Source organism: Lynx canadensis, chromosome C1 (genome assembly GCF_007474595.2).
Source record: "Lynx canadensis isolate LIC74 chromosome C1, mLynCan4.pri.v2, whole genome shotgun sequence".
NCBI lineage: Eukaryota > Metazoa > Chordata > Mammalia > Carnivora > Felidae > Lynx > Lynx canadensis.
In genome coordinates this window covers 27,479,454-27,504,517 of record NC_044310.1, presented here as the reverse complement: position 1 = coordinate 27,504,517, position 25,064 = coordinate 27,479,454, and the positions used below count along the sequence as shown (strand labels likewise).

The 25,064-nt window shown below is 54.6% G+C and overlaps 1 protein-coding gene across 4 annotated transcripts; it reads right to left on the bottom strand.

The window, feature by feature from the left end:
- Window positions 1-564: 564 nt before the first annotated feature.
- Window positions 565-25,064, bottom strand: MAP7D1 (MAP7 domain containing 1). Of its 4 annotated transcripts, XM_030325459.1 has the most exons (18): window positions 24,752-25,063; window positions 10,392-10,742; window positions 10,183-10,251; window positions 8,956-9,119; window positions 8,112-8,226; window positions 6,559-6,669; window positions 5,282-5,404; window positions 5,019-5,185; window positions 4,774-4,916; window positions 3,906-4,234; window positions 3,443-3,620; window positions 3,217-3,355; window positions 2,975-3,079; window positions 2,649-2,702; window positions 2,434-2,476; window positions 2,241-2,331; window positions 1,926-2,119; window positions 565-1,757 (listed from the first exon to the last, which is right to left on the bottom strand). In XM_030325459.1, the coding sequence occupies exons 1-18, from the start codon at window positions 24,795-24,797 to the stop codon at window positions 1,747-1,749; spliced, it is 2,433 nt and encodes an 810-aa protein (XP_030181319.1). In that variant the 5' UTR covers window positions 24,798-25,063; the 3' UTR covers window positions 565-1,746. The 4 variants fall into 4 exon arrangements, with proteins under 4 accessions (XP_030181319.1, XP_030181318.1, XP_030181322.1 ...); XM_030325458.1 differs by having other exon boundaries at window positions 5,019-5,404; window positions 24,752-25,064; XM_030325462.1 differs by lacking the exon at window positions 6,559-6,669.

Genomic DNA, 25,064 nt, shown 5'->3' with positions numbered 1-25,064 from the left:
TAACTCAGTGGTCTTCTCAAGGACCTAGGTTCTCCCCCTCTCCCTGCTCTGCCACCCTTGATGTTGGCTTTGTCCTCAGGTTGGTCAGCAGGATGGATGCGGCAACTCCAGGCATCACAGTCGGACTTCATATCATACTGAGTTTTCCCCTTGTTATGTGTCTTAGTTAACGATTACCGTGTAATGAATCCTCACAAAACTGAGCGGTCTAAAATGATATTTATTATCTCACAGTTTCTACGGGTTAGAAACCCAGGAATGGCTTAGCTTGTTGGTTCTGGCAGAGGGTCTCTCACGAGGTTATTGTCAAGCTGTTGGCCAGGGCTGAAGTCATCTGAAGGCTTGACTGAGGCTGGAGAAGCTGTTGGCATGTGGCCGTTGGCAGGGGGGCTTTGGTCCCCTGGCATGCGGACCTCTCAGGCTGTTTGCACTGTAGCAGCCACTCCCTCCAGAGTGGGTCCAAGAGCAAGGGGCGACCACGACAGAAGCTGCGGTGTCTTATATGACCTAACCTCTCGTATGACATGCCATCACTTCTGCTGTATTCAGTTGGTCACCCAGCCCTGGCGCAACATGGGAAGGGATTACACAGGGTGTGAACACGAGGAGGTGGGGGACACTGGGAGGTCCTCATTTTTTTTCTCCTAGAAGCCCAAGAGACTTTTCTTTATATCTGCCAGCCACAATTGTGTCACATGCCCGTACCTAAACCAGTCACTCATGAGGGGTTTGGGACCACCATTTTCAGCTCATTACAATCATGATTCACGCCTGGGCCTGGGATCTATCTCTAACGAAGCACAGAGGTGGGGGTGGGAGGATCCAGGAGGAAGATGGCCACCTGAACGAAATCATTTCTGTTCAGGCAATGGGAATGGATGTTGCATAGGCAACTCAGTGTCCATGACACTCACCTGCTAGACTGTAAACTCCATGAGAACAGAGGCTACGTCTTTTCCTGTACTGGATCCCTAGCATGTAGTCCACTGCCTGGAACCATATGTGTTAAATGGATGAATTCGTGACAAGATGGAGACTACAGGCAGGAGGTCTAGGACTGGTACCTAGGGGTGGATATTGCCAGGCCCTGGCTCCTAAAGTTCTGAGAATGCAGGAGGCACCTGCTCCCACCCACCGCCAGCCCCAAGGATAGACAGGACTGGCAGAATTATTCTCACTTTATTTCTGGAGAAGTTTGATCAGATGCAATAACACTGATTCCAGGCGAGGGCAGGGGGCATGGGTACCCCTAAAGCAACCAGTATTCTGTGGCCCAAGGTGCCCCCCCAGCCCCAGCCCTGGGTTCCCCCTCAGTTACAGTTAAATAGAGAGAGGAAGATCACCCCAGGGAGTCTTGGGAGGGTCTGCCTCCTGCACCCGCCCCCTCCACGCAGAGGAGTCTGAGCACAAGCTATTTACAGTATTCACATCCACTGTACCCCACCAAACCAAGGCAAATACTACAGGCGGCCCTTCCCCAAGGGAGGTGGCCAGAGAGGCTGTGAGTGTATGTGTGTGTATGGGAGGGGGGTGTCCGCACGTGCGAGCACACGAATGCACTGAGGGGCAGGGCCTGGCTCCAGCCAAAGAGACATCAGTCTATAAGGTGCAGATTAAAAATAACAGAGGACCCACCCCAAGGGGCCCAGGCCACTTCCGGCTTTGTTCTGTCTCTTTCTCTTCCAGACGTCCTGGTAGATGATGCAGAGGAGCCCTCATAGCTATGCCTGGATCCAAGGCGACCCCTTAAAGGACTTCTGAGGGAAAAGCAGGAGGAGAAACAGTCAAGACAAACCAGGCCTCCTAGCCCAGATGTCTGGGGGTCTTCAGGGAGGAGCGTGAGAGGGCCTGGGGCAGAGCTGGAAGAAAGGGCAGGGCTGGGGAGTCTGAGGAAGGCTGCTGGGAGAAAAGTCGGGGATCCCTACCTGTGACCTGTGGGGGCTGTACCACAGCTTTCTTGAGGAAAGCTTCTGCCTCAGCGAAGGGCAGGAGTGCCTCTGGCGTTCGGCCCAGGCTCTTGTCCCCAGAGGGCCCCTTAGGGGAGAAGCCATTCTCCTGGTGTGCAGGGAGAGGCTGCAGGCCGTTCACCAGGGATCCTGGTGACTCTTTGCTTGGCAGGCTGTGGATGCAGGGCCAACACTCAGGCACCTCCCACCCCAGGACGACTCGGGCACCCCACAGCCCCAGTGTCATCCTGCCTCCCTGCCCAGGGCCCCCAGGATCCAGATCGTAGCAGATACCTCCACTGAGGCTCCTGGGGGGCCAGCTCCTCTTTCTGCACTGCCTCCTTCTGCAGCCCTGAGGGCCGAGCCTCCCCGGCTTTCACAGGGTCTATCACAGGGAAGGAATGCCCATCAGTTAGGGGCTGGGGAGAGCAGGAAGTTTGAGGATGGGTGGCCGAGGGGACAGAGATGAGAGGAACAGGGCATTTACCTGGGCTGAAATTGTTGGCTTTTGCCTCCTTTCTGTCCAGCTTCTGCTTTGAATTGGAAGAGCAGTCAGACTCAAGGGATATCTGGCCCCAAGGGACTGAGGTGCTGAATTCGCTTTCCCGGCCCAGACCCCGAGGGCGCCCCACCCCCAACCTCTTTTCCTAAACCCACCGCCCTCCTCCCCCGCTGCCAGCACTGCCTTTGGGGAATCCTGACCTTGGTTTCAGCAGCTTCTGACTTCCGGGTCCTCTTCATTATCTCCTCCAGACGCTGTTGGGACGCCCCACATCAGTTAGACCCAAGTGCTGCCCTATTCCTAAACCTCCCACCAGCCAGCCCCTCATCCTGTCAGGGCCCTTCCAGCTCATACCAGTCCTTTCCAGGCAAGGAACCAGAAGTCACCCCACCTGCTTCTTGGTCTACCCTTTACGAGCCCAAGGCAGGGCCCACTCCCCCAGCCTCCACTATCCCAGTAACTGAAGCCAGAACCCAGCACAGAGCATGGCCCCGCCCACATAAGCACACAGCACGGCTCTGCAGACCTTTTTGCGTTCTTGCCGCTCCTGCTCCTCCCGCTGGAAGTGCTTTTCCCGCTCCAGACGCTGCCGCTCCGCTTCTTCCCGGGACCGAGCTTCAGCCTCTTCTTTCTGCCCAGGGTTCCCGCGAGCTTTAAGCAGCTGGACTCCAGCCTTCCCTCCGGGCCAGCCCCCTAGCCCGCCACCAGGAGGCGCCCACACCCAGCCCCGCACCGCCCGCCCGCCAGCCAGCCGGCCCGCGGGGGCACCTGCTTCTGCAGCCGCTCCTGCTCCTCCTGCTCTGCTTGCGCCTTCTCTCGGGCCTCCTGCTCCTCCCGCCTCCGGGCCTCCGCCTCCCTCTCGGCCCGAGCCTCGGCCTCCCGCGCCAGCTGCTCTTCTCGCATGCGCCTGGGGGACAGAGGAAACTCGGGTTCCGTCCTGCGCTTCTTTCACAGCCTCCATAAGGGCCCCTTCAGTCCCCATGGGTTGACTCACTTGTCCCTTTCTGCTTGCAGCCTCCGCTCCTGTTCCTCGCGCTCCCGCTGCTCCCGTGCTTGGCGCCGCTTCTCAGCCAGGAGTCGAGTGGCCTCTTCTCGGTCTGTGGTGCCCGCCATGGGTTTGCTAGGGGTCGCTGGTGGAGCAGGGGCTGGGGGTGAGGTCAGGACAGCAGTATCTGGAGTGGGATCCAGGACCAGGAGTCAGCACATACCAGCTCAGGCACCTCCATCACCACTGCATGCCCCTGCTTCCTGGACCTCAGGGAGACCCACCCACCCAACTTCTGCCATCAACTCAGAGTGGTGTGGTTCTCCTCTCTGGCCTGCGTTCTGGGCCTAGACCTGCTGAGGGCAAGAGCCTCCTCTGCCTGTCTGCCAACACCCAGTCCCCAGGCACCCCTGGGCCCATATCTCTGACCACCTCCGCCTCACAGACAAAGTTGGCTTCCCTGGCAACCCACCTGCAGGGATGTCGGCTGTGGGCTGCTCCTTCTGGGGCTGGGCTGGGGTGGGGGAGGGCACAGGTGAGGGAGCTGGTGAGGCAGGGGCTGCTGGCTCCTTCTCGTCACCGGTCTTGCCCTTGTTCTGGTTCTTGTCCACAGGTCCTGCCGAACTGAGGCTCTCCTTTGCCTCGTCCTTCCTCCGAACCCGCCCCTTGGGTGATGCAGTGGTGCCCCGAGGGGACGGTGGTTTGGGGGGCAGAGCGTGACCTGGCCCTGGGCTGGGGCAGGGAGAGGCAGGCCTGTGCCAGGATGTGGAGGGAGAGGATGGCCGAGCCTTGCCTTTGGGACTGAGAGAAAAGGAAAAGTTAGGCCCTGAGCACAGCAGCCACACACTTACACACCCTCTGAGTATGTCATTTCCTCAAGGAAGTATCCCCCTCTCCCCACAGGGCTGGCTCAGCCCTGCCCACCTTATATGCTCTCACAGAACCAGATTATTTCCTTTTAGAGCATATCCCAGTTCGTGATCACATTCTCATTTGTGAGTCTTTGATTACTGTCTGTCTCACCAATAGCCAGGAAGATTGAAAAGAGCAAGAACCAGCCCTGGTTTGGCTCATCAATGTGTCCTCAGCCCTCAGAACAGTACCTGGCGGGTCCAATTCATTCATTCAGCAGGTATTTGTTGACTGCTTACCAAATGCCAGGCACTGTTCTAGGTGCTACTGTACTTCAGTCATCCAAACACTCGTACAAAACAGAATAAATCTGCCCTCAAAGAGCTTTCATTTTCACTTTAGGAGTGGGTGCCCAACAAATATTTGTGAATGGATGGATGGATGGATGGATGGCCTGGTGATGTGCAGGCAGCACTGTGCGCGCCCACCTGAGCTCTGCGTTGCCCGCAGAGAGGCGAGGGCGTGGAGACGCAGGCAGTGACTGGCGCTTCTTGAGGCTGCGCTCCCGGGCCAGGGCACTCTTCTCCTTCTCATTTTCCCGCTCCTTGTCCTTCTTCTCCTTTTTCTGCACCTGATAAGGAGGGGGAAGGAGAGCGGGGAGCAGAAGTTGACGGCGCCGCGCTCCCCCGGCCTGGCCGGCTCCCTGCCCCACCCCTGCGTGCCGCCCACTCACCGGCGAGGCTTCAGGCCGGCGGCGGACCTGGGCCGGGCTGCCCCCGGCGCTGGGCTTGCGGCGCTCCCCGCGCTCCCCAGCTGGGGCGCAGCGGTGCACGCTTCGGGGGGCGCTGCTCGGCGGCGTGAGGGGGCTGGCGGAGGCCGAGCGCGGGCACACGGGCACGGCTGCAGAGGGATGAGTGCGGTCGGGGCGCGGCCCACGAGCGAATCTGGCCCCTGTCCCGCCCCTCGTGGGGGCTCTCCCAGGGCCGCTGCCCCTACCCTGATCCCGGCCGTTGCGGGGCAGTGTGACTGCACTGCGACTCCGTGCCAGGAAGGAGAGGGTGGGTGTCATCAGACGGTCCACGATGCTGCTCTCCCACGCGCTGAGCTGCAGGCTGCGATCTAGAGGGAGAATGCCAGAAGCGGGTTACCGCTGGGGGGTCGCAGCAGGGAGGCAGAAGCGCAGGGAACTGTCAGGTGCCATCCCCCTGCTAGGCCCAGAGAGGCTTCCCCAGGACCCTCACCCCAGTCCGGTGGAGCCACATTTGTCTGCACTGGGGCCTGACCTTCACTGCAGACCCAGGCAACAAGATGTTTCCCAGGGCAATGCCCTGCATGGCTTGAGGGCCCCCTCTACCACTTTCCCTAGGTGACAGACCCTGCCCACTCCTGCGTCCCACTGTAGCACCCTGCACCTCCTGTTATCAGAGGGCTGGCCTGGGGTTGCATGGCTCCATGGATGGGGGACAGTGAGGGTCCTTGTGCTCCTGACTGAGGGGTGTCCCATGCCAGAGAGAGACTGCTAGGGGGCTTGGCTGGCCTGGGCCACCCTGCTCTGTCCCCTCAGCTGCTGGGTTATTTTTAAGCCTCAGTCAGGTGGAGTTGGTACAGCAGCTGATTTGGTTGCTAGGCAACAGAACAACCAAATAAAAGCTGGAGAAACTTATAAATAACTCTTACCATGGCCCCTTCACATGTGAGCACCAGGGCATGGTAGGAACACAGGGGCCATGCCACCCTAGTTGCCCACAACTCTGGAGCCAGCTGAGGCCATGGCTAGGGCTCTGAAGGCAGAGAGGGCGGGGTCGTTTGGGCCCCCCAGGGTAGAGCCAGAATAAGGGGCCCGCTCTGCACACACAGCACCCAGGCTAGTCTGGTACTTGGGAGCAAGGCCACCTGCCTAAGGCGGGCCTAGGCCAGCTGGCTGTGGTTGGAGATGAGGCTGCCTGCCCATTCCCACTCTCCACCCCTACCCCCAGCACCACCCCCACCCCCACCTCCACCTGCTCTTGAGGCCCCAGCCAGGCCTGCTGTCTGCTGGGACACTGCTCTTTGTCTCTGTTCTCCTCCCCTGCAGGGCACATCTCTGTCCTCAGGGTCCAGACCCATACACCCGGCTCTCCTGAGGGGTGCAGAGCCCTGGGTGGGGTAGAATGGGGATGGAGACCTGGAGTATGTGAGGGCTCCTGGGATCTGGGGTTCTTGCTGAGCTCTGGAAGAGGCTTGGTGGGGGCTACAAGGGGCTCTGGAGGGAGGAGGGCTGGGCCTTCTCTTACTTCTACTGGGGGAGTTCCAGAGCGTGGCAGAGGACTTTGAGAGCCGCTTGTTGATTATAGAGTCCACGTGTTTAGGCAGGTTTACTGCCGACACGGAGCACCTGCTCCCACCTGGAGGGGAAAAGACACGGCATTAGGGCCGGGCCGGACAGGAGCCAGGGGGGGCACTGAGGCCTTCCATGCAGGATGCTCCGCGGGCAGGGTGGGAGAGGGAAGAGTGGGCAGGCTAGGAAGGGGAGGAGAAGGCGGACTTGGCTCTGGGAGGAGGGGATGGGGGATAGGTGACCAGAGACAACCTGGATTGGGGAGCCGATGGAGAAGGAACAGAGGAAGGGGACGGAGCAGAACTAGAGAAACTATAGCCTTCCTGGCCAGGAAGCCATTCCCTGGGGCTGGGCGCTGCAACCCCTCCCCCACAGCCACCCGGTGTCGGCGCTTGCTGGCACTGCCCTGCCAAGGCGCTATGGCTACCACACCCACGTACCGGGACAAATGCAGACATTCCTAAACAGAAGAACCCCGAGTCACAGTCACTCGCACAAATCCACACGTTCACACGGGCACACAAAGACAAAGACATGCAGGGGCGTGTAGAGTGAAAGGTACACTTCCACATGCACATGTGTGTGCAGACATGCACAGATACAGAAACACAAACACGGACAGATAATGGGTCGGACCCAGATGCACACAGGCACAAACACATCAAAGCAACTGAATCACGGTATTCGTAACAGCTAACGTTTGTTGGATGCTTACCATGTACCAGGCACTGTGCTGGGCACCACACACATGTTACCTCACTTGATCCTCCCAAACATCTACCTACAACCTCGGAGGCAAGTAGTATCGTTATCCCCATCTTACAGGCGAAGAAAGTGACATCGAGATGTTAGAGGTCACACCACAAGTGCCAGAGCTGGGATCCTAACCCAGTTCCGTCTGACTTGGTGAGCCCTCACTGAGGTACACAAGGCCAAAAACACACCAAGGCAAACAAACAGATGCATATTTTGACGTACAACACACACATATCCACGAGCACATACACCAGAAGGTCCACAGCTGGAAATACTGGACTCTGCTGTTACATAAAGACATTCAAACACGGTGGTACATACATGCCAGCAAAGAATCAGACCCCAATCCTGATGGCCCGACACGAAGAAAACTCAGAAACACAAATCTGCCTCCCAAGACAGGTACACAAGGGGGTGGTAGTTTTCTTAAATACCCAGTGTCTGCAAGGCATTAAAGTGTTCTTTTATGTATCATCAACCGATAGTAATAATGGGAGCAAAGAAGGCTAATCTAAAGTGACAGAGGTTTGAAGAGCAAACCAAATGAAGAGAATTCACCTCTGACTTGATAGCAGAAGTCCTCAGGAAGGGACAATTTGGTTTACAAGGTCATTCGAGAAGACACAGGTCGTGTGAAGCAAGGCATACCTGCTGCAGGGTGCTGCCAGCCCCTGGCACCAACGCTGGTCCCTGTCCCCACTCGTCAGGCCCCAGCCCCACCCACCCACTCACTAGGCCCTCCAGCCCACTCACTGGTCTTATGTCCTGGGGAGCTGTGGTGCAGGGCTCCTGCCCAGGACCAGCGCTGCTGCCGGATTTCGGCCCATGTCTTCTTCACTGACCTCTGGATGGCCGCTTCATAGCGCTCCTGGTGGGGAGAGGGGAGAGGAGAGAGGTCTGGGCTCAGAATCATCCATCATACCTGGGAGAAAGGCCCCTTCTCTCGCCTGTGACAAAGCCTCCCCCACCCAAGAAGTTTTCCCTGACTCATTGCAGGTAACCAAGGTTACTGAATGCTTGCTATGATTAAAGGCCATTTGTAACAGATCCCTTCCAACTTGTTCTTGGGGAGCTTTTCACTGTTCTTGAGTCATTTCCTGGATGTATGAGCTGTTTCTCTGAGGATGGGGTGGGACTTCCCCTGCCCTGGGGCTCCCAGGGAGGGCCGTGTCCCCCCTGGCACTGAGGGTCCTGACCTTGGGACTATGTTTTCCCTTTAGCCTGAGGGCCCCCTGGCAAGACCGGGCCACCTTTTCCTTCCTTTCCTCACCAGTGCACAAGCCAGGGCGCTCCTCATGTCCTGGAACTCAGCACACTCACATAGACACGCCTCTGCATACACGCACATACAGGACACACACACAGACACTCGCACTGACAGCATACGGTTACAGGTGCCCACCCCAGCATGCACAGAACCAAGCGCGTTTGCGGCTGCACGGGTGCCCAGATTGTGCGCTCAGGGACATGACAGCAGATACGAACACAGACATTACCGTGTGGGCACGGATGACACAGAGGCATGAACACGGATGTGTGGACACACACACGTGTACACAGGCCATGCGTGCCCGGCCAGAAGTCAGCACGCACGCACCTTGTTTTTCTCCAGCTTCTGCCGCTGCCGCTCCTCGAGGGCCGCGCGGCGTTGCTCGGCTTTGAGCCTCTGCTCCTCCAGCCTCCGGCGGCGCTCCTGGAGCTGCTTCTCCCGCAACGCCTTGGCCTTCTCCTCCTTCTCCAGCCACACTGCTTTCTTGGCCGCTGTGGGAAAGGAGCCCCGGCGGGGGGAGGGTGGGGGGGTGAGAGGTTCTGCTGCAGTCAGGCCAAGCCTGTCTCCTCCAACTGGGTGGCCTTCCCGGTTACTGTGTCCCCGGGTGGGTCTTTCTCCTGCCTGCTTGGGAGGGGAGAGGCCTCTGCCCCCAGGCTCCCCCCCCACCAAACTGAAGGGCTTTCTGAAGGCAGGCTCAGGTCTCAGAAGCAAGATTTCCCTGATGGAAGGTTTCTTTCTCTCCCATTGGCCTCATGGTCTCTCAGTGCTAAAGGAGAAATGAGTTCCTTAGGGCCTGTCTGCCTTTGGAGCTGCTGGACATATTTTCATGAATTGTGATTAAGAGCACGGGACTGAGGGCGGCCTGGGTGGCTCGGTTGGTTAAGCTTCCAACTCTTTTTTTTTTTTTTTTTAACGTTTATTCATTTTAGAGACAGAGAGAGACAGAACATCAATGGGGGAAGGTCAGAGAGAGAGGAAGACACAGAATCTGAAACGGGCTCCAGGCTCTGAGCTGTCAGCACAGAGCCCAACACGGGGCTCGAACTCACAGACCACGAGATCATGACCTGAGCTGAAGTCGGTTGCCCAACCGACTGAGCCACCCAGGCTCCCCTAAGCTTCCAACTCTTAATTCCAGCTCAGGTCACACGATCTCACAGTCGTGAGATCAAGCCCCATGTAGGGCTCTATGCCTACCACATGGAGCCTCCTTCGGATTCTTTCTCTCCCTCTCTCTCTGCCCCTTCCCCCACCTCTCAAAATGAATAAATTAAAAAAAAAAAAAAAAGAGCACGGGATTGAGGGTGAGGTCAGGCTTCTGGGTCTGAATATCAGGTATTCTACTAGTTGTGCAGCTGAGGAAAATGATTTCACCTCCCTGAGCCTCTGTTTTCCCATCCTCAGGAAGGGTCGAGAGACCCATTGAGATAATGAGATAATGCACGTACTGCTCTTAGCACAGTGCACGTAATGAAGCATTCAGAAGTGTTAGTGCTGTGGATAAGAGGCTGATGGCGAGGATGGTGGGGATGATGACGCTTCCCCAACACTCACCCAGGTACTTGGCTCGTTCTTCTCGCCGCTCCTTTGCCAGCTTGTGTCTCTCTCCTGCCTTCTTTACATCTTAGACAAGGGAATGAGAACAGGCTTAGGTCAGAGGCTCCCCCCAAATGGGGAGTCAGCCTCAGGGCCCTCCCCCAGGCCTCATCCCCATCTTGTTCCCCATCTCCTCCTGGGCCCAGGAGTGGGCACATCATACATACCTTGCTTGGTGGGAGGGCTGTCAGAGGCTTGCACCGCCGTCGGGGATGGCTGGCTGCTCCTTCGAGGAGGTCTGGAATCCCGGGGGCCTGTGGCTGGTGGGGTGGGTCCCCTGCTCTTCCCTTCTGAGAAAGGGGATTCTTCCTGCTGGGGGGCTGATCTAGGCCCCACTGGCCCTGTGGGGCTCTCTGGTTCCAGTGGGAGCTGCTTAGAGCTAGCGGCATTCTTCATGGCAGGTGGGGTGTCTGGCGGAGTGTCAGGGACCAGGGTTGACATCGGTGGTGGTGGCGGCGGTGGGGAGGGGTCACCTTCAGGAGAAGGTCTTGGCTCTGGGGGGGTCCTGGCTGCCACAGCTGGAATACCAACACAAGAGAAGAGAGAGAGTGAGATAGCACAGCCGTGCCCTCAGTCCAACATGGAGCTCTCTCCCTCGTCCAAGTGACTCCTTCATTCATTCACGCAACATGTTTATTGAGTTCCTTCTGTGTACCAGGCCCTGGTCCAGATAGTAATGATATCATGCTGAGAAAACAGCCATGGTCCCTGCCTCCGTGGGACCTACCTTCTAGCAGGTAGACAGATAAATAGCTAGGCAATTACAGCATAGAATAAGTAAGTACTATATCGGAGGGTAACCCAGCAGAGATGGTTAACCTGCATTTAGGGGGCTTCCTGAAGAAGTAACAACCAAGCCAAGAGCTAAAGGGTGACCTGGAGTTGGCAAAGCAAAGGGGAGAGGGTTCTGGCAAAGAAAAGAGTATTTGCAAAGGAGCAGGAGGGAGCAGGGTGTACTGGAAAAACTAAGAGAAAGTTGGTAACACTTGTTGGTGCACCAAATGGTCACATCTGCCTCCCGCCTCTTTCTGCTTCACTTCGGGGTCACGGTGCCCAACCCAAGGCCTGGTACACAGAAGTGCCAGTGCTGGGCACAGGGGACTGGCCAAGAGGAAGGCCATGAGTCTGGGCACAAGTGGGAGGCCATGTTGCTAAAGCCCCAATGTGGGGGCGGGGCAACCAGCTACTTTCACTTTGTAATCTTTTTTTCCTTTCCCAAACACACATAGATTTCTTCTTTTAAGATAATAATATTTCAGGGCGGCTCAGTCGGTTGAGCATCTGACTTCAGCTCAGGTCATGATCTTGCAATCTGTGAGTTTGAGCCCCGCTTCGGGTTCTGTGCTGACAGCTCAGAGCCTGGAGCCTGCTTCGGATTCTGTGTCTCCCTCCCTCTCTCTCTCTCTCTGCCCCTCCCCTGCTCATGCTGTGTGTGTTTCTTTCTTTCAAAAATAAATTAACATTAAAATAAAAATTTTTTTGAGACAATAATATTTCAAGATCCCTGTAAAAGACAACACAGTGCCAAGTAAGGAAGCCACATGATTTGGTATGTACGTGGATATGCACACATGTGAGCACATGCATGTTATGGAGAGTTGAGAGACAGGTTTTGGAATCAGTCAGATGAAGGCCCAATTCTGATTTTACCACCCCAACACAGGAAAGGAGGGCATGCTTCCCCAGCAGGTAACCTTGGGGAAGCCATTCAACCTCTTTAAGTCTCTGTTTTCCTATCTGTAAAATGGGGATAATGGGCCCAAGCTAGTAGGGATGTCAATGAAGCACCTGGCATGATTCACGTGCCAGCAAACACTTCCTGCCCTTTCCCTGTGGGTCACATAAAGCTCTGCAAAAAGTCCTGTTGACATCTGCTGCTACCCTCTGAGCGCTGAAGGGAACAAAGGGATACAGCCACTGAACCTGGGCTTAGAGAGCAGGGAGCACGGGAAGGTGAGTCTAAGGAAGCATTTTTCGCTCTTACCAGAGCAAACTACCAGACTAAGTGCTCTCCTCTGGGAAATCTGGCCCTCTCAGGAGGTGGCAAACTCCCCATCTCTGTGGGTGACAATGTGTGTGTAGGGAGAGGACACTCCCAAGGAGTCACGTTTGGGACTGTGGGTACCTTTTCCAGGGAGACAGGTATCCAGTAACTGAATGTGAGCTCTGAAGGCAGACTATCTGAATGTGAATTCTGGCTTCCCCATTAACCGTGTGACGTTGGGCTAGTTACACACCCTCTCTGTGCCACAGTTCCTGTGGGGATAGTACCTACCTCGCAAGATTGTGATTTTAGTGCTAACGATAACCTTTTAACAGTTACGTATATTTTAAGAGCTTCCTATATTCAAAGCAGTTTACAGATACTCGTTTTAGTCCTTACTGAAAATACTTAGGCAGGAGACACTATAGATATCTTTTTTACGGATGGGAAAAAGTAAAGCAATTTGAGGTCACTCAGCTGGTAAGTGAAGGAGTCTGGACTTGAACCCGGCACCTGTCACCAGCGTCCGTGCTCTCAGCAATCACAGCCTCCTGTCTCTGTTTAAGGCAGTACGAAGTAGTATGTGTTATGCAACCAAATCTGAGGATCACAGTTTTCCCCTCATTCCTTCCCTTGTAGCTTCCTAGGCTCAGGCGAGAGCCCCAGCAGAGGCCCTGTGTCCCTAAGGGCCCATAAAAGTCTGCCAGCCTCTAGGCTCCGTGACGGCCCACCCAGCTTTCCCCACACCAGCTTCGGAAGGCTGCCTGGCCACTATTAGTCTACTTCCCAGCCACCCACAAACTCCTTTCCAACTCCAGTGGGCAAGAAAATTAACAGCTATCACTCAGTGCTTACTGCATCCCAGGGACTAAGCTAGCCTTCTGCATCCCTATCCTGCATCCTTATATGAGCTCTGAGAGGTAGAGATTCTTACCCCCATTATACAGATGAGACAGTCAAAGCTTACCCCACCAAGTGATTTGCCCAGGGTCATAGAAATAGCATGTGGCATGGGAATGCAAGCTGGTGCAGCCACTCTGGAAAACAGGATGGAGGTTCCTCAAAAAATTAAAAATAGAACTACCCTATGACCCAGCAATTGCACTACTAGGCATTTATCCAAGGGATACAGGTGTGCTGTTTCGAAGGGGCACATGCACCCCCATGTTTATAGCAGCACTATCCACAATAGCCAAGTGTGGAAAGAGCCCAAATGTCCATCGATGGATGAATGAATGGATAAAGAAGATGTGGTATATATATACAATGGAGTATCACTCGGCAATCAAAAAGAATGAAATCTTGCCATTTGCAACTATGTGGATGGAACTGGAGGGTATTATGCTAAGTGAAATTAGTCAGTCAGAGAAAGACAAAAATCATATGACTTCACTCATATGAGGACTTTAAGAGACAAAACAGATGAACATAAGGGAAGGGAAGCAAAAATAATGTAAAAACTGGGAAGGGGACCAAACATAAGAGACTCAAATATAGAGAACAAACAGGGTTACTAGAGGGGTGGGGGAGGGGGGGATGGGCTAAATGGGTAAGGGGCATTAAGGAATCTACTCCTGAAATCGTTGTTGCACTATATGCTAATTTGGATGTAAATTGAAAAAATAAAAAAAAAAAAAAAGAAAAATAGTGTGTGGCAGAGGCAGGATTTGAACCCAGGGCCATCTGGAGCCAAAAAGCTTAGGTGTGTGAAGTACTCAGCTTGAAGGCTGAGGGTGAGGCCTGTTTACTGTCATTCTTCTAGCATCTGTGCGTGCTACGGGTGTTGCAAGGAAAACTGGTGGGTGGATGTTTGTCTACACCTAGGCAAATCACACCCACCAGGCAAGACAGTGAATCTCCAACTAGGTCCTGAGTAGCCGGGTGCAGCTTGGGAGGAGGTGGAGGGATGAGGTCTGGGAGGACCGGCCCTCAAGTGTCAGATGCAGTGGAGTAGAAAGATCTTAGGCTTCAGAGTCAAATAGGCCTGGGTGGGAAATCCCAGCTCTGCTGTGGGACCTGGGGAAAGCCCTGAGCCTGTCTGAGCTGCAGTTTCCCCACTGAGATGTTGGTTCCAACAGCGAGTGGGTACATCATCTCGGGCACCTGGCAGGGGCTCAAGAAACGGCACCTGCCCAGAAGACTCTGTCCACTTCTCCCAAATCTCTGCTACAAGAGTCTGCTTGGGTCAGGCCTTCACCCCTGCCGCTCCATGACACTGCTCTTCTCAAGGCCACCAATGACCTCCACACTGTGAAAGCAGCAGCCGTTTCTCAGTCCTTGGTTTGCTAACCTGTGGGCTGCATTTGACACAGATGATCCCTCGCTGCTCCTTGAACACTTTCTGCACTGGGCTGTGGAGACAACACACTTTTCCTGGCGTTCCTTCTACCTTGCTGGCCATTGACTCCTCAGTCCCTTTTGCAGATCCGTCTTTAATTGCCTAACCTCTTAGCGCCCGGTGCCCCGGGGCTCAGTGGAGGAGCTCATCTCTTTTCCATCTGCATGTACTCCCTTGGTGACCTCATCCAGACTCATGGCTTTAAATACCATTGCTCTGCTGATGACAACCGAGTTTGTATCTCCAGCCCAGACCTCTCCCTTGAGTTCCAGTTTCGCTCATACAACTCCCTATTTGACACCCCTGCATGTCTTACAGACACCTCGGCTTTAACACATTCCCACCTGAGCTCCCGATCTTCCTCCCAGAACCCTGCTCCTCCCCGTTTTCCCCATCTCAGCCAAGGGCAAGGCCGTCCTCCCAGTCTGTCAGACCAAAAATCTTGGGAGTCATTGTAGAGTCTTTTCTTATCTCACATCCCACATCTAATCTCTCAGTAAATCTTTCTGGCTCTGTGTGCAAAGTATGTTCTGAATCCAATCACTTCTCACCATCTCCACTTCTATCATCTTGGTTCAGCCACTGTCATCCCCTATAAAGACTCCCTGCTGGGGTGCCTGTCTGGCTCAGCGGCAGGGCTTGCAACTTGATCTCAGGGTTGTAAGTTCAAGCCCCATGTTGGGTGGAGAGATTGATTTAAAAAATAAAATCTTTTCAAAAAAAATTTTTTTTAACGTTTATTCATTTTTGAGACAGAGAGAGACAGAGCATGAATGGGGGAAGGTCAGAGAGAGAGGGAGACACAGAATCTGAAACAGGCTCCAGGCTCTGAGCTGTCAGCACAGAGCCCGACGCGGGGCTCGAACTCACGGACCACGAGATCATGACCTGAGCCGAAGTCAGACGCCCAACCGACTGAGCCACCCAAGCGCCCCTAACAAATAAAATCTTAAACATAAAATTAAATAAATAAAGACTCCCTACTGCCATTCTTTGTTCCCCTTTCATCTTTTCTCAACACAGCAGCAGAGTGATTCCGTTTAAAAATAAGTTAGATCAGGGGCGCCTGGGTGGCTCAGTTAGTTAAGCGTCCGACTTCAGCTCAGGTCGCGATCTTGTGGGTTCCTGAGTTTGAGCTCTGCATCAGGCTCTCTGCTGTCAGTACAGAGCCCACTTCAGATCCTCTGTCTCCCTCTCTGCCCCTTACCCCCTACACACATGCATGCGTACACGCTATCCCTCTCTCTCCCTCAGACATAAATGCACATTAAAAAAAATTTTTTTTTAAGTTAGAGCAAGTCAATCCCTTGCTCTAAGGATTTGGAGGATCTGTCAAAATCCTCCAAAGACACCTCATCTTGTGGGGAGGAAAAAACAAAGGCCTTACAACGACCCCTGAGAATGTCAGGATTCCCTTCTCCGGCCCATTACCTCTCGGGCCCATCTCCTCCTCCTCTCCCTGCCCCCTGCTCAGTCTATTCCAGCCACTGTTCCAGGCATTCCCCTGCTGCAGGGCTATGCACTTGCTGTGCTCTCTGCTGAGAATTCTCTGCCCCCAGATTCAGCGTGTCTCACTCCCTCCTCTCCTTCATGCCCTTACTTCAATGTCACTTCTCACTTACACGCTCCCTGACCCTATTTAAAATTACAAACTGCAATAGAAGTCTCCTTCCCCTCTCCAATGGTATGTTTTCTTTCCAACGCTATTTTCCTCTCAAGTATTAACACCATTGTAACACTGTCTCCCATCTCTAGAAGATAACCTCCATGAGGGCACACGTGTATGTCTGTTTTGTTAGCTGTTCTAACCCTAAGACCAACAGGGCCGGCACATAGGTGCTCCACAACTATCTGTTGAATGAAATAATCAACAGACTCCACCTTGGCTGATATCAGCATCTCTCTTACCTGGATGACTACAACGTCTTCCCACTGCTCTCCCCACCACCCGTTTTCACTCTGCTCTCTACTGAGCAGCCAGAGTAATTGTTTCCAAATGTGAATCTGATCATGGTACTTTTAGACACCTGAAACCTCCCAGTGGCTTCTCATTGCTCTAAAGATAAAAACAGAATTCTTGAGTGCAAACTACAAGCCTGGCATCGTCTGAAGTCCCTGTCCCCATCTCCCGTACCTCTTAAATCTCTTCTGCATGTTCCCCACTTGCTTTCTGTGCTCCTCCTACACTCACCTTCTGATTCTGGTAACCACTCATACTCCCTCCTGCCACAGGGACTTTGCATATGCTCTTTCTACACTTATTTTTTTTAAGTGTTTTATTTATTTTTGAGGGAGAGAGAGAGAGAGAGAGAGAGAGAGAGAGAGAGATGGAGCATGAGTCAGGGAGGGGAGGGGAGGAGGGAGACAGGCTCCAGGCTCTGAGCTGTCAGCACAGAGCCTGACACGGGGCTCGAACTCATGAACCATGAGAAGTTGCACGTTTAACTGACTGAGCCACCCAGGAGCCCCTGCCCTTTTCTTGGTTAAACCTCATTTAGCCTCCAGATCTTAGCTCAGACACCATTTCCTCAGGGAAGCCTTCCCTGGCTTCTCTGATCAGGACAAATTCCTTCATGGCTTCGTGTGCCTCTTGTTTGGAGCACTGTGACTAATACAACTTCAAACTTCTTTGTGGGCCTCTCTTGTTATTGTCAGCCTCCCTTTAGACTGGGAGGAAGCCCGACGAGGGCTAGGCCATGTCTGTTTTGCTCACTGCCGCACCAGTGACAGCCACCAGAGTGCCAAGTACATGGAGACACAGTCATGAGATGCTGCTGAAAGAGAATAAAATGCCATACCAGAAAGCCACCCTGGCCTAACGCAGTGCAAGAGAAGGAGATTTTTACTCTAATAAAGAGTAGATCCAGGGCGCCTGGCTGGCTCAGTCGGAAGGGCATGCAGCTCCTGATCTCCAGGTTGTGAGTTTGAGCTCCACGTTTGGTGTAGAGATTACTTAAAGTAACTTAATTACATTAAAAAAAAAAAAAAAGGAGGTCAATAATTAAAAAAAAAATAAAGAAAGAAAGGAGTACCTGTTCAGGAGCCAAAACAACAACAATAACAAAAAACAAAACAAACAAAAAAAAAAAACAAGAAACAAAAACAAACAGAAAGGAGTAAATCCACGTGGCAATTTATTGCAAAGGGATAAACACTTGAAGGGAAGCAAAACAACGCCATCTCAGTTGCATTTGGGCAGCTTCCTGGACGAGGCACTCAGGTAGAAGTTAAAAATAATAATGAGCGTTTGACTCCAGCAGCTCAACAAGAAAGACTTCTCAAGAGGGGCGCCTGGGTGGCTCAGTCGGTTAAGTGTCTGACTTCAGCTCAGGTCATGATCTCATGGTTCCTGAGTTTGAGCCCCACGTCAGGCTCTGTGCTGACAGTTCAGAGCCTGGAGCTGCTTCGGATTCTGTGTCTCCCTCTCCTTCTGCCCCTCTCGTGCTCTGTCTCTCTGTTTCTCTCTCAAAAATAAATACGCATTAAAAAAAAATTTAAGAAAGACTTCTCGAGAGGCAAACAGGACATTTGGATCTCTTCTTTTGACCTGGTGGACTATTGACCCCAAATACAAATATTTTCCTCAGAAGTATGCCAACACTGACGAAATGCCACTGGGACAGGGTTACCCAGAACAAATCATAGTAAGCCAAATAAACTATTTGGTAGGTTATCTATATGGTATGGTTAAACCGATTTCTGATTATTGCCACTTTCACTCATCAAATGTGATCCTTCGGCCATCGCACTTTATTTTTGGCCTGGGTCAAATTGTGAGGTTTTAGCTACTGTTAGTTTTATTTTGCTTTGCTGATATTTACTAGAAGTATTTGCTAAGAACTGGATAAGAGACAGATAGTTTGTATTTATTTCTTGGCACAAAGAGCACCAGCAGGGCAAAGGTGTAGGAGCTGATCACAGGGTCACAGAAAGTCTTATCTTCTCAAGAGCCCAAGAGGGACCGCATGTGGGGTCTGCAGAAAGATCCGGGCCAAGTCTCTCAGAGGGTGTGTCACATGTCTCAGGGTGCCTGCTTACGCCCCATCTCCACCCTCTGGGAGCTGGCAGTCCCTTTCCTCTGGTCCTTCCCTCCTTCATACCAACAACTGCTGCTGGGCCAAATATTCCTCTCACAACGCTGATAACTCAGTCTGGTTCTTCTGTTTGCCTGCTGCCCCTGTCCCTGCCAGCATGGGAGATCATGGAGAGAAGGGACTGGGTCATATGCCTTCTTCCAGCCCGGGGCCTCACATAGGACCTGCCGGCACAGAGCAGGGGTTCTGTGTCTGTTTAATGAACACATGGATGGATAAACACATGGACGGGATGGGGGTACTGTGGAAAGCCACCTAGCCAGCACAGAGTCAAACCCCGAGCTGCTCCAAAGCCTCGCCTCTCTGAACCCTAAAGGTCCTGCTCATACCGGAGCCCTGTGTGCGCCCTGCTGGCAACTAAGCCCAGGAAGGGAAACAAGCTAAGGTACTGAAGCTCTACCGTATGCCAGGTACTTTCCCTCATCTCATTTCATCCTTATGACAGCTCTAAAAGGAAAGTTCTATGGATGGCCCCCCTTTCACAGGTGAGAAAACTTACTCAGACAAGTTCAGTGAATTACTCATGTCAGCATCAGAGGTAGGATTTGAACCCAAGGCTATCTGATGACAGAACCCTTATGTCACAGTGTTTCTGGTAGGCGTCACATCACCCCTCCTTGAGGTTCCTGCCTGTTCTCTGAAGAAGGAAGTGATTCGGTGGTTCCCCCAGGGAGGTTCCCCCCAAGATGGTGAAGGGTGCAGGTGCGGCAGGTAGGCACTGAGCTCAGAGGGCAGGAATGCAGGATAAGGCAGGCTCCTGCCCAGGCTGGCCACCAGGAGGCAGGAAGTGAGGCACCTGGGCAGGAGATGGGGGGAGAGTGGCCTTCCTCCAGGGGCCAGAGCAAAGGAGTGCCCAGAGGAGAGCTAGCAGACGGGGGTGCATGGACAGCACCCCTGGGTGGGGAGCATGGGGAGGCAGAGAGAGGAAGCAAGACAGATGGGCACCTGTAGCCAGAGCCTTCCGGCTCTCACAGCAGCTCCTCGGGTGGCAGACAAATGAAGATGGCAAGGCCAACAGAGGGGCAAAGACCCATAGAGACAGAATACATACCACAGAGAGAGAGAGAGAGAGAGAGAGAGAGAGAGAGAGAGAGACTCAGACAACGTGAATGGAGCCTGAACAATGGTGAGAGACAGAACACATTCTTTTCTCTCTTCTCTCTCTCTCCCTCCTATATACACAGGAGTCAGACTTAGTGGGATTTGGAACTCGACAGACACACAGATACACACAGACACACACACGGAGCCAGGCATCCCTCTGAGGCACAGATGAAGCCTCAGAGACCCACACAGCACTCAGAGACACAGTGTTCCCGGCACACGTATACAGCCCCATTCCAGGTCGCTTCTGCCCTGCCCCTTCTGGGCACGCCTTTACCCGGGCCAGGGGAAAGTCCTGTCACCACCAGCAATAGCTAATGCTGTGTCAGGCACAGCTAAACACTTTAAACGCATCAGTCCCTTTCTTCTTTACCATAACCCTACGAAGCAGATGTTATTACCCCATTTGACAAATGAAGAAATAGATTCAGAGAGATTAAGACACTTGCTTAAATCACACAGCTGGTGAGTAGCAAAGCTGGGATTTGGGCCCGAATCGGCATGACAGTCTGTACCTTCACTCAAAGGGGTACAGCCCCCTGGGTTTCCCCTCCTGGAAAGATCTGATCTGGGAGGATGGGGCAGGGGAAGGCAGAAAGGACAAACTCTGTGAGATGCCTAATTGCCGGGCTGGGACAGAGGGGACCCTTAGGGGGCAGCATTACTCCCGGCCAGTGTAGAGCTGAGCCAGCTCAGAGAGCGGGGCAGCCTGCTCCAGCAGTCCTCAGGACCTGGGCCACAGGCCCTTAGCGGCAGGGCACTGGGGCCAGGCCTTGGGCCTCTGTGGATGATAAAGCCGGGATCACAACTGAGACCGCAGATCTGAAGGAGCTCTCTGGCCTGGTTGGCGGCCATTGTTCCCAGCCTCCAATCAGGAGCACCCACTTCCTGTTATTTTAGGCGGCAGGAAATGACCCCATCCCGCAGCTCAGGCCCCACCACGGGTCCTCCCTCAGCCTCAGCAGGGCTGCCCGGGCTGGGGCCTACATGCTCAGGGCAGGGGCCTGGGGATGGCCTGCTGGCTGCACTGTCCCCACTGCCTGGGTCCAGGGCCTCCTTCTGAGCTGACTTACTCAGACTCCAACCGGGCAAGATGCACAGGGGACCCAGGGCTCTGCTGGCTCTACTATGCCTGCCAGGGAATGGATCATGGGGTCCCTAAGACCAAGACGCCAAGATGCCAAGATCAGTCATGCAAGGGAAGCATGTCAGACTCTATCACTGGCTGGCTCAGCCACGGTAGTTCAGTCTTGAGGTTTGGTGCAGAGGCTTTAGAGCCAGATGGACCTGGGTTCAAATCCTGCCTCTGTCAGTTCCTAGCTGTGGGTCTTTAGGCAAGTGACTTTCCTCTCTGATCCTCATCTGTAAAAGGAGGATAACATTAGGCCCTACTCAAGGATTGTTTTGAGGATCAAATGAGACAATGCACATGACAAGCTAAGCATCATGCCTGGCACAGAGAAGGCCCTTAATAAATAGAAGGCTGGAGATAAGTTGGACTTATCCCTCGTAAGAGCCTGAATCTCCTCCTATTGGTGAGGAGCACTGATGGAGGTAGCAATACCGTGCTATCTACCCCCTACCGTGCTCTCTGCTCCCCTCAGGGCAGAGCTGCAGCTGAGGGGTGGTGGAGGAGATGCTGAAGGCTGTGCCCCGGGGTGCCAGGCAGCGCTACCACAGCCAACAAAGCTGCATTATCTGGGCCTGGCTCCTTGGCTCCCTCACTTGTCCCAAGGCCCAGTGGGGAACCAAGGACATGGCTCCCTGCTGCTTGCGGCCTAACTTCCAGCCTTGGTAGACCCGAGACCTGCCCTGGCCGCTCTCAAGTGCTGCCACTCCAGTCAGGGCCCTGCTTTCAGCTCATTCCCCCTCCCTCGGCCCTGCCCCACCAACAGCTGATGCCCATCCTGAGGGAAAGGGGGAGTAAACTGGCCTAATGCCCCTTCCTCCTCGTTTGCATATGCGTGACTGCACATTAGGGGCTCATTAGAGGCCTCATTTACTGGGCCCAGTGGCCCAAGCAGGGACGAAGCTGTCAGTGAGAGGCACCAGCTAGGCTGGCTGCTATATGTAGAGACAGCTCGTTGTGTCAGTCTCGCTAACTTCTACTCATCCTTTTAGGTCCACTTCAAATGCCTCCTCCTCTGTGAAGCCTTCCACAAGTAGAGCCCACTGACCATTGTATCACCCTTATACCTGGGTTCCCCTACAGTGAACACATCGCCTTCCGTCACTGGGTCAGGAGCTCCCAGAGGCTAGTGACTCTGTCTGATTCACTTCTCTGCCATCTGCATAGCCAGCACATGGCAGGCATCACTATGTTGTGCTGGATGACTGTCTGCACGCACCTCCTGGGTCTCTCTCCTGCTTCCACTGCCCTACCTCAAGCACAGGGGCCCCTCTGTCCCCCCGATACACCCTGGCTCGTGTGTATCTAGAACTCCCCTCTCCCTGGCCCTCTGTCCCATACTGACCTCCTGGAATTCTAATTAATCACACCTCCTCCTCAGGCCTCCAAAGGAATTAAAGACAATAAACAAAAGAAACAAACAGTTAGAGTTTATTGAGCACTAACTATGTGCCAGGGCTAAGTGTGTCATGTGTTCATCTGATTTAATGATCCCAATATCTCCATGAGATAATTTCTGGCGCTATTCTCATTTTATAGATGGGAAAATTTAAGACTCGGGTTAAGCAACTTACCTGAAGCCGCACAGCAGTAAGTAATGAAGGGGAAACTTAAACTGTTTGATTCCAGAGTCTACATTCTTAAGCAAACCAGCTCCCAATTCCTGTCCTCACCTCCCCCATATTTTGTACCTCCCTGTTGGCACCAGTTCTGATGAGCATAACCACAATAATGGTAATAATACTGTATTGCGGGCGTCTCTGTGCCAGGTGCCTTTAGTACATCATCTCTAACCCTCACATTAACCCCACAAGGTTTGATAACATGACCTCCATTTTCCAGGGGCATAAACTGTGGCTGGAGGAGGCAAGTCACTTGCTCCAGTCCGCACCTGTCCCCTACTCCATGCTGCCTCCTAGTAATGCTCAGGGTGCAAAGGGCACTCAAAGATGGCTGGGATCGTGCCATGTGCATTCAGTGTCACAGCCCCATGCCTCAAACTTGACAGGGTACGTGCCACGGGCACCACCTTTAGTGCCCTTGGCTTATAGGGGGTTCCTGTCACCTTCACCTTCTCTGTGTGTAGGGATCAGCCACCAGCCTGATCTAGGTTCTCCTGTGAGTCTGTCTAGGTCCTGTGTATAGAAGAGTCTTCCCAACCCAGGACCCTGCATGCAGGCCCCCTCAGGCCCGGCGGTATAGCCAAGCATGTCCCCCTCCATGCCCTCATTTTCAGTCCTGGCATCCCACCCAAGTGCCCTAATTCTAAACTAGACACTCACTCAGGCCCTCATCTGCAGCCCAGTAATCAGGCCCATTCAGGCCCCAATGTACCCATCAGTGCCTGCGCCCCTCTGATGCAGACAGCCAATAAGCAGATGAAATGGATCCAGTCTAGGACTCCCTGGGTGTCCCCTCTCAGGCTCAGGAGAGACAAGACTGACCCAAGTGCCACTGTTCCAGCACAGGCTACAAACCTCCTCGACCACAACAGTCTGATAGTCCCCTCCCCCACCTGCGCCTTCCAGCTCCCACACCCACACGGTCCCCTGGAAGCACCCACGCTGGCATGGGGAGGAGCCCACCCACAGCCAAGCTGTGCCGCCTCCTCTTGGGCTCTCCGCACCCACAGACACTGTTTCATGCTGGGCCTACGCCGCAGGGGTCAGGGAGGTGGCAGGGATTAGGCTCTAGGACTCTGTGGAGGTGTGAGGTTGGGGCCGCCTCCCCCCTGAGTCAGTGGGAACGGAACTTGGGTCCTCAGTAATCATGTTCTTCCCTCCCCTTCCAGGAAGAAAGAGAAAGAGAAATCCCTCCCTCCGACACCAGGCCCAACCAGAAACCTGTCCCCACCCCCTCATCAGCTGCTCCCAGATCCGAATGGGATTTGCAGAAGTCCAGGGCACTGGTGGTTGGTGGGGTGAGGGGAGGGGAGGGTAGCTTTGATGGTCTGGGGCCTGGAGTGTGTGTAGGGGGGCGGGGGTAGGCATCCAGAGCCTCAGGCTGAGTGAGGAATGATGTGGCAGGTCCCCGGAGTGCGGCCTTGAGCCTTCACCTCATTCTCGAGAGAGACTCAGGCCTAAAGAGGGTAGGAAGGAGGGTGGACGGATACGCAGATTTACTTCTGTCCCCTTCCTCCCCAAATCGGGCTGGGTGGGCTCCGGAGTAGGCCAGGCTGCAGAGGAGGCGGCCCACCTCCCAGCTCCCGCCCTCGCCCCAAACAATGCCGCCTCCCCCTCCCCCTCGTCTTTATCCGGCGGGTTACTTGGCAGCCGCAGCTAGAGACCTCCCCCTGCCCTCCCCTCCACTCCCGGCCGGCCCGCAGCAGCAACAGGCCCTTTGCGCGGCAGCTGGAGGGATGGGGTGGGGGCGAGGTCTGGGCCAGGGCCTGGGCGTCGCGGGGCGCCAGGGCCTAAGTTTCGGTATGCAGGGCTCCAGGCCTGAGAATCTGGACCCCCAACACACACATTCAGGCTGGGGTCACACTTCCCCACCTGGGATGAAGTGGGGGATAGACGTCCCAGCTCAATTGAAAAGGATCATCAGGGCCTGGTGTGGGTCGGGGAGGGGGTGCAGGAGGAGAAACCGAGGTGGCACTGGGTCGGGGCAGAAGGGTCTCTCCAGCAACTCGGGCGCGGGGTCCTCGCGGAGCCCGCCGCCCAGTGCGTCCCAGCGCCCAGAGTGGGGGAGGGGGCAGCTGTCAGAGGATGCGTCGGTGGCCCCGAGCCGCCGCCGCTGCAGCCTTTATTTTTAAACTTCCAAGTGGTCAGAGGGCGCGGCGGGGGAGGGGTCTCCGCCCAGCGGGTTGGCCTTCTCCTCGGCCTTCCCGAGGCCCCGCGACCTCCCCCCATCTCTCCGGTGCGTGGATCCCGGCATACCTGGGGGTGCGCCCGCACCCGGCTCTGCATGTGAGCCGCTCTCCATGGCTGCGGCGTCACTGGGGGTCTTGGGGGTCTCAGCGGCGGCGGCGGCGGCGGCCAGCGGCCAGGACAGGGGTCCCGCGGTGCATCACGCCCGGCCCGGCCCGGCGGGCAAGACTCGGAGGCGGGGGCGCTCCGGGGAAGGTCGGGGCTGACTCGGCTGGTGGCCTGCGAGGCTCGGAGTCGCCGGGCGCCCAGTGGCTGTCGGATCCGGCAGCGATCCCTCTCCCTGCCCGGCGCCGGCCCAGTCCCGGCCGCGGCCCAACCCTAT

Coding starts and splice junctions, on each gene's coding strand:
- MAP7D1 (XM_030325458.1), bottom strand. CDS start 24,797: ATGGAGAGCGGCTCACATGCAGAGCCGGGTGCGGGCGCACCCCCAG. Junction 10,252..10,391: donor CAGCCCTCCCACCAAGCAAG/GTATGTATGATG, acceptor CCCTTGTCTAAG/ATGTAAAGAAGGCAGGAGAG. Junction 3,621..3,905: donor CACAGCCGACATCCCTGCAG/GTGGGTTGCCAG, acceptor ATCCCACTCCAG/ATACTGCTGTCCTGACCTCA.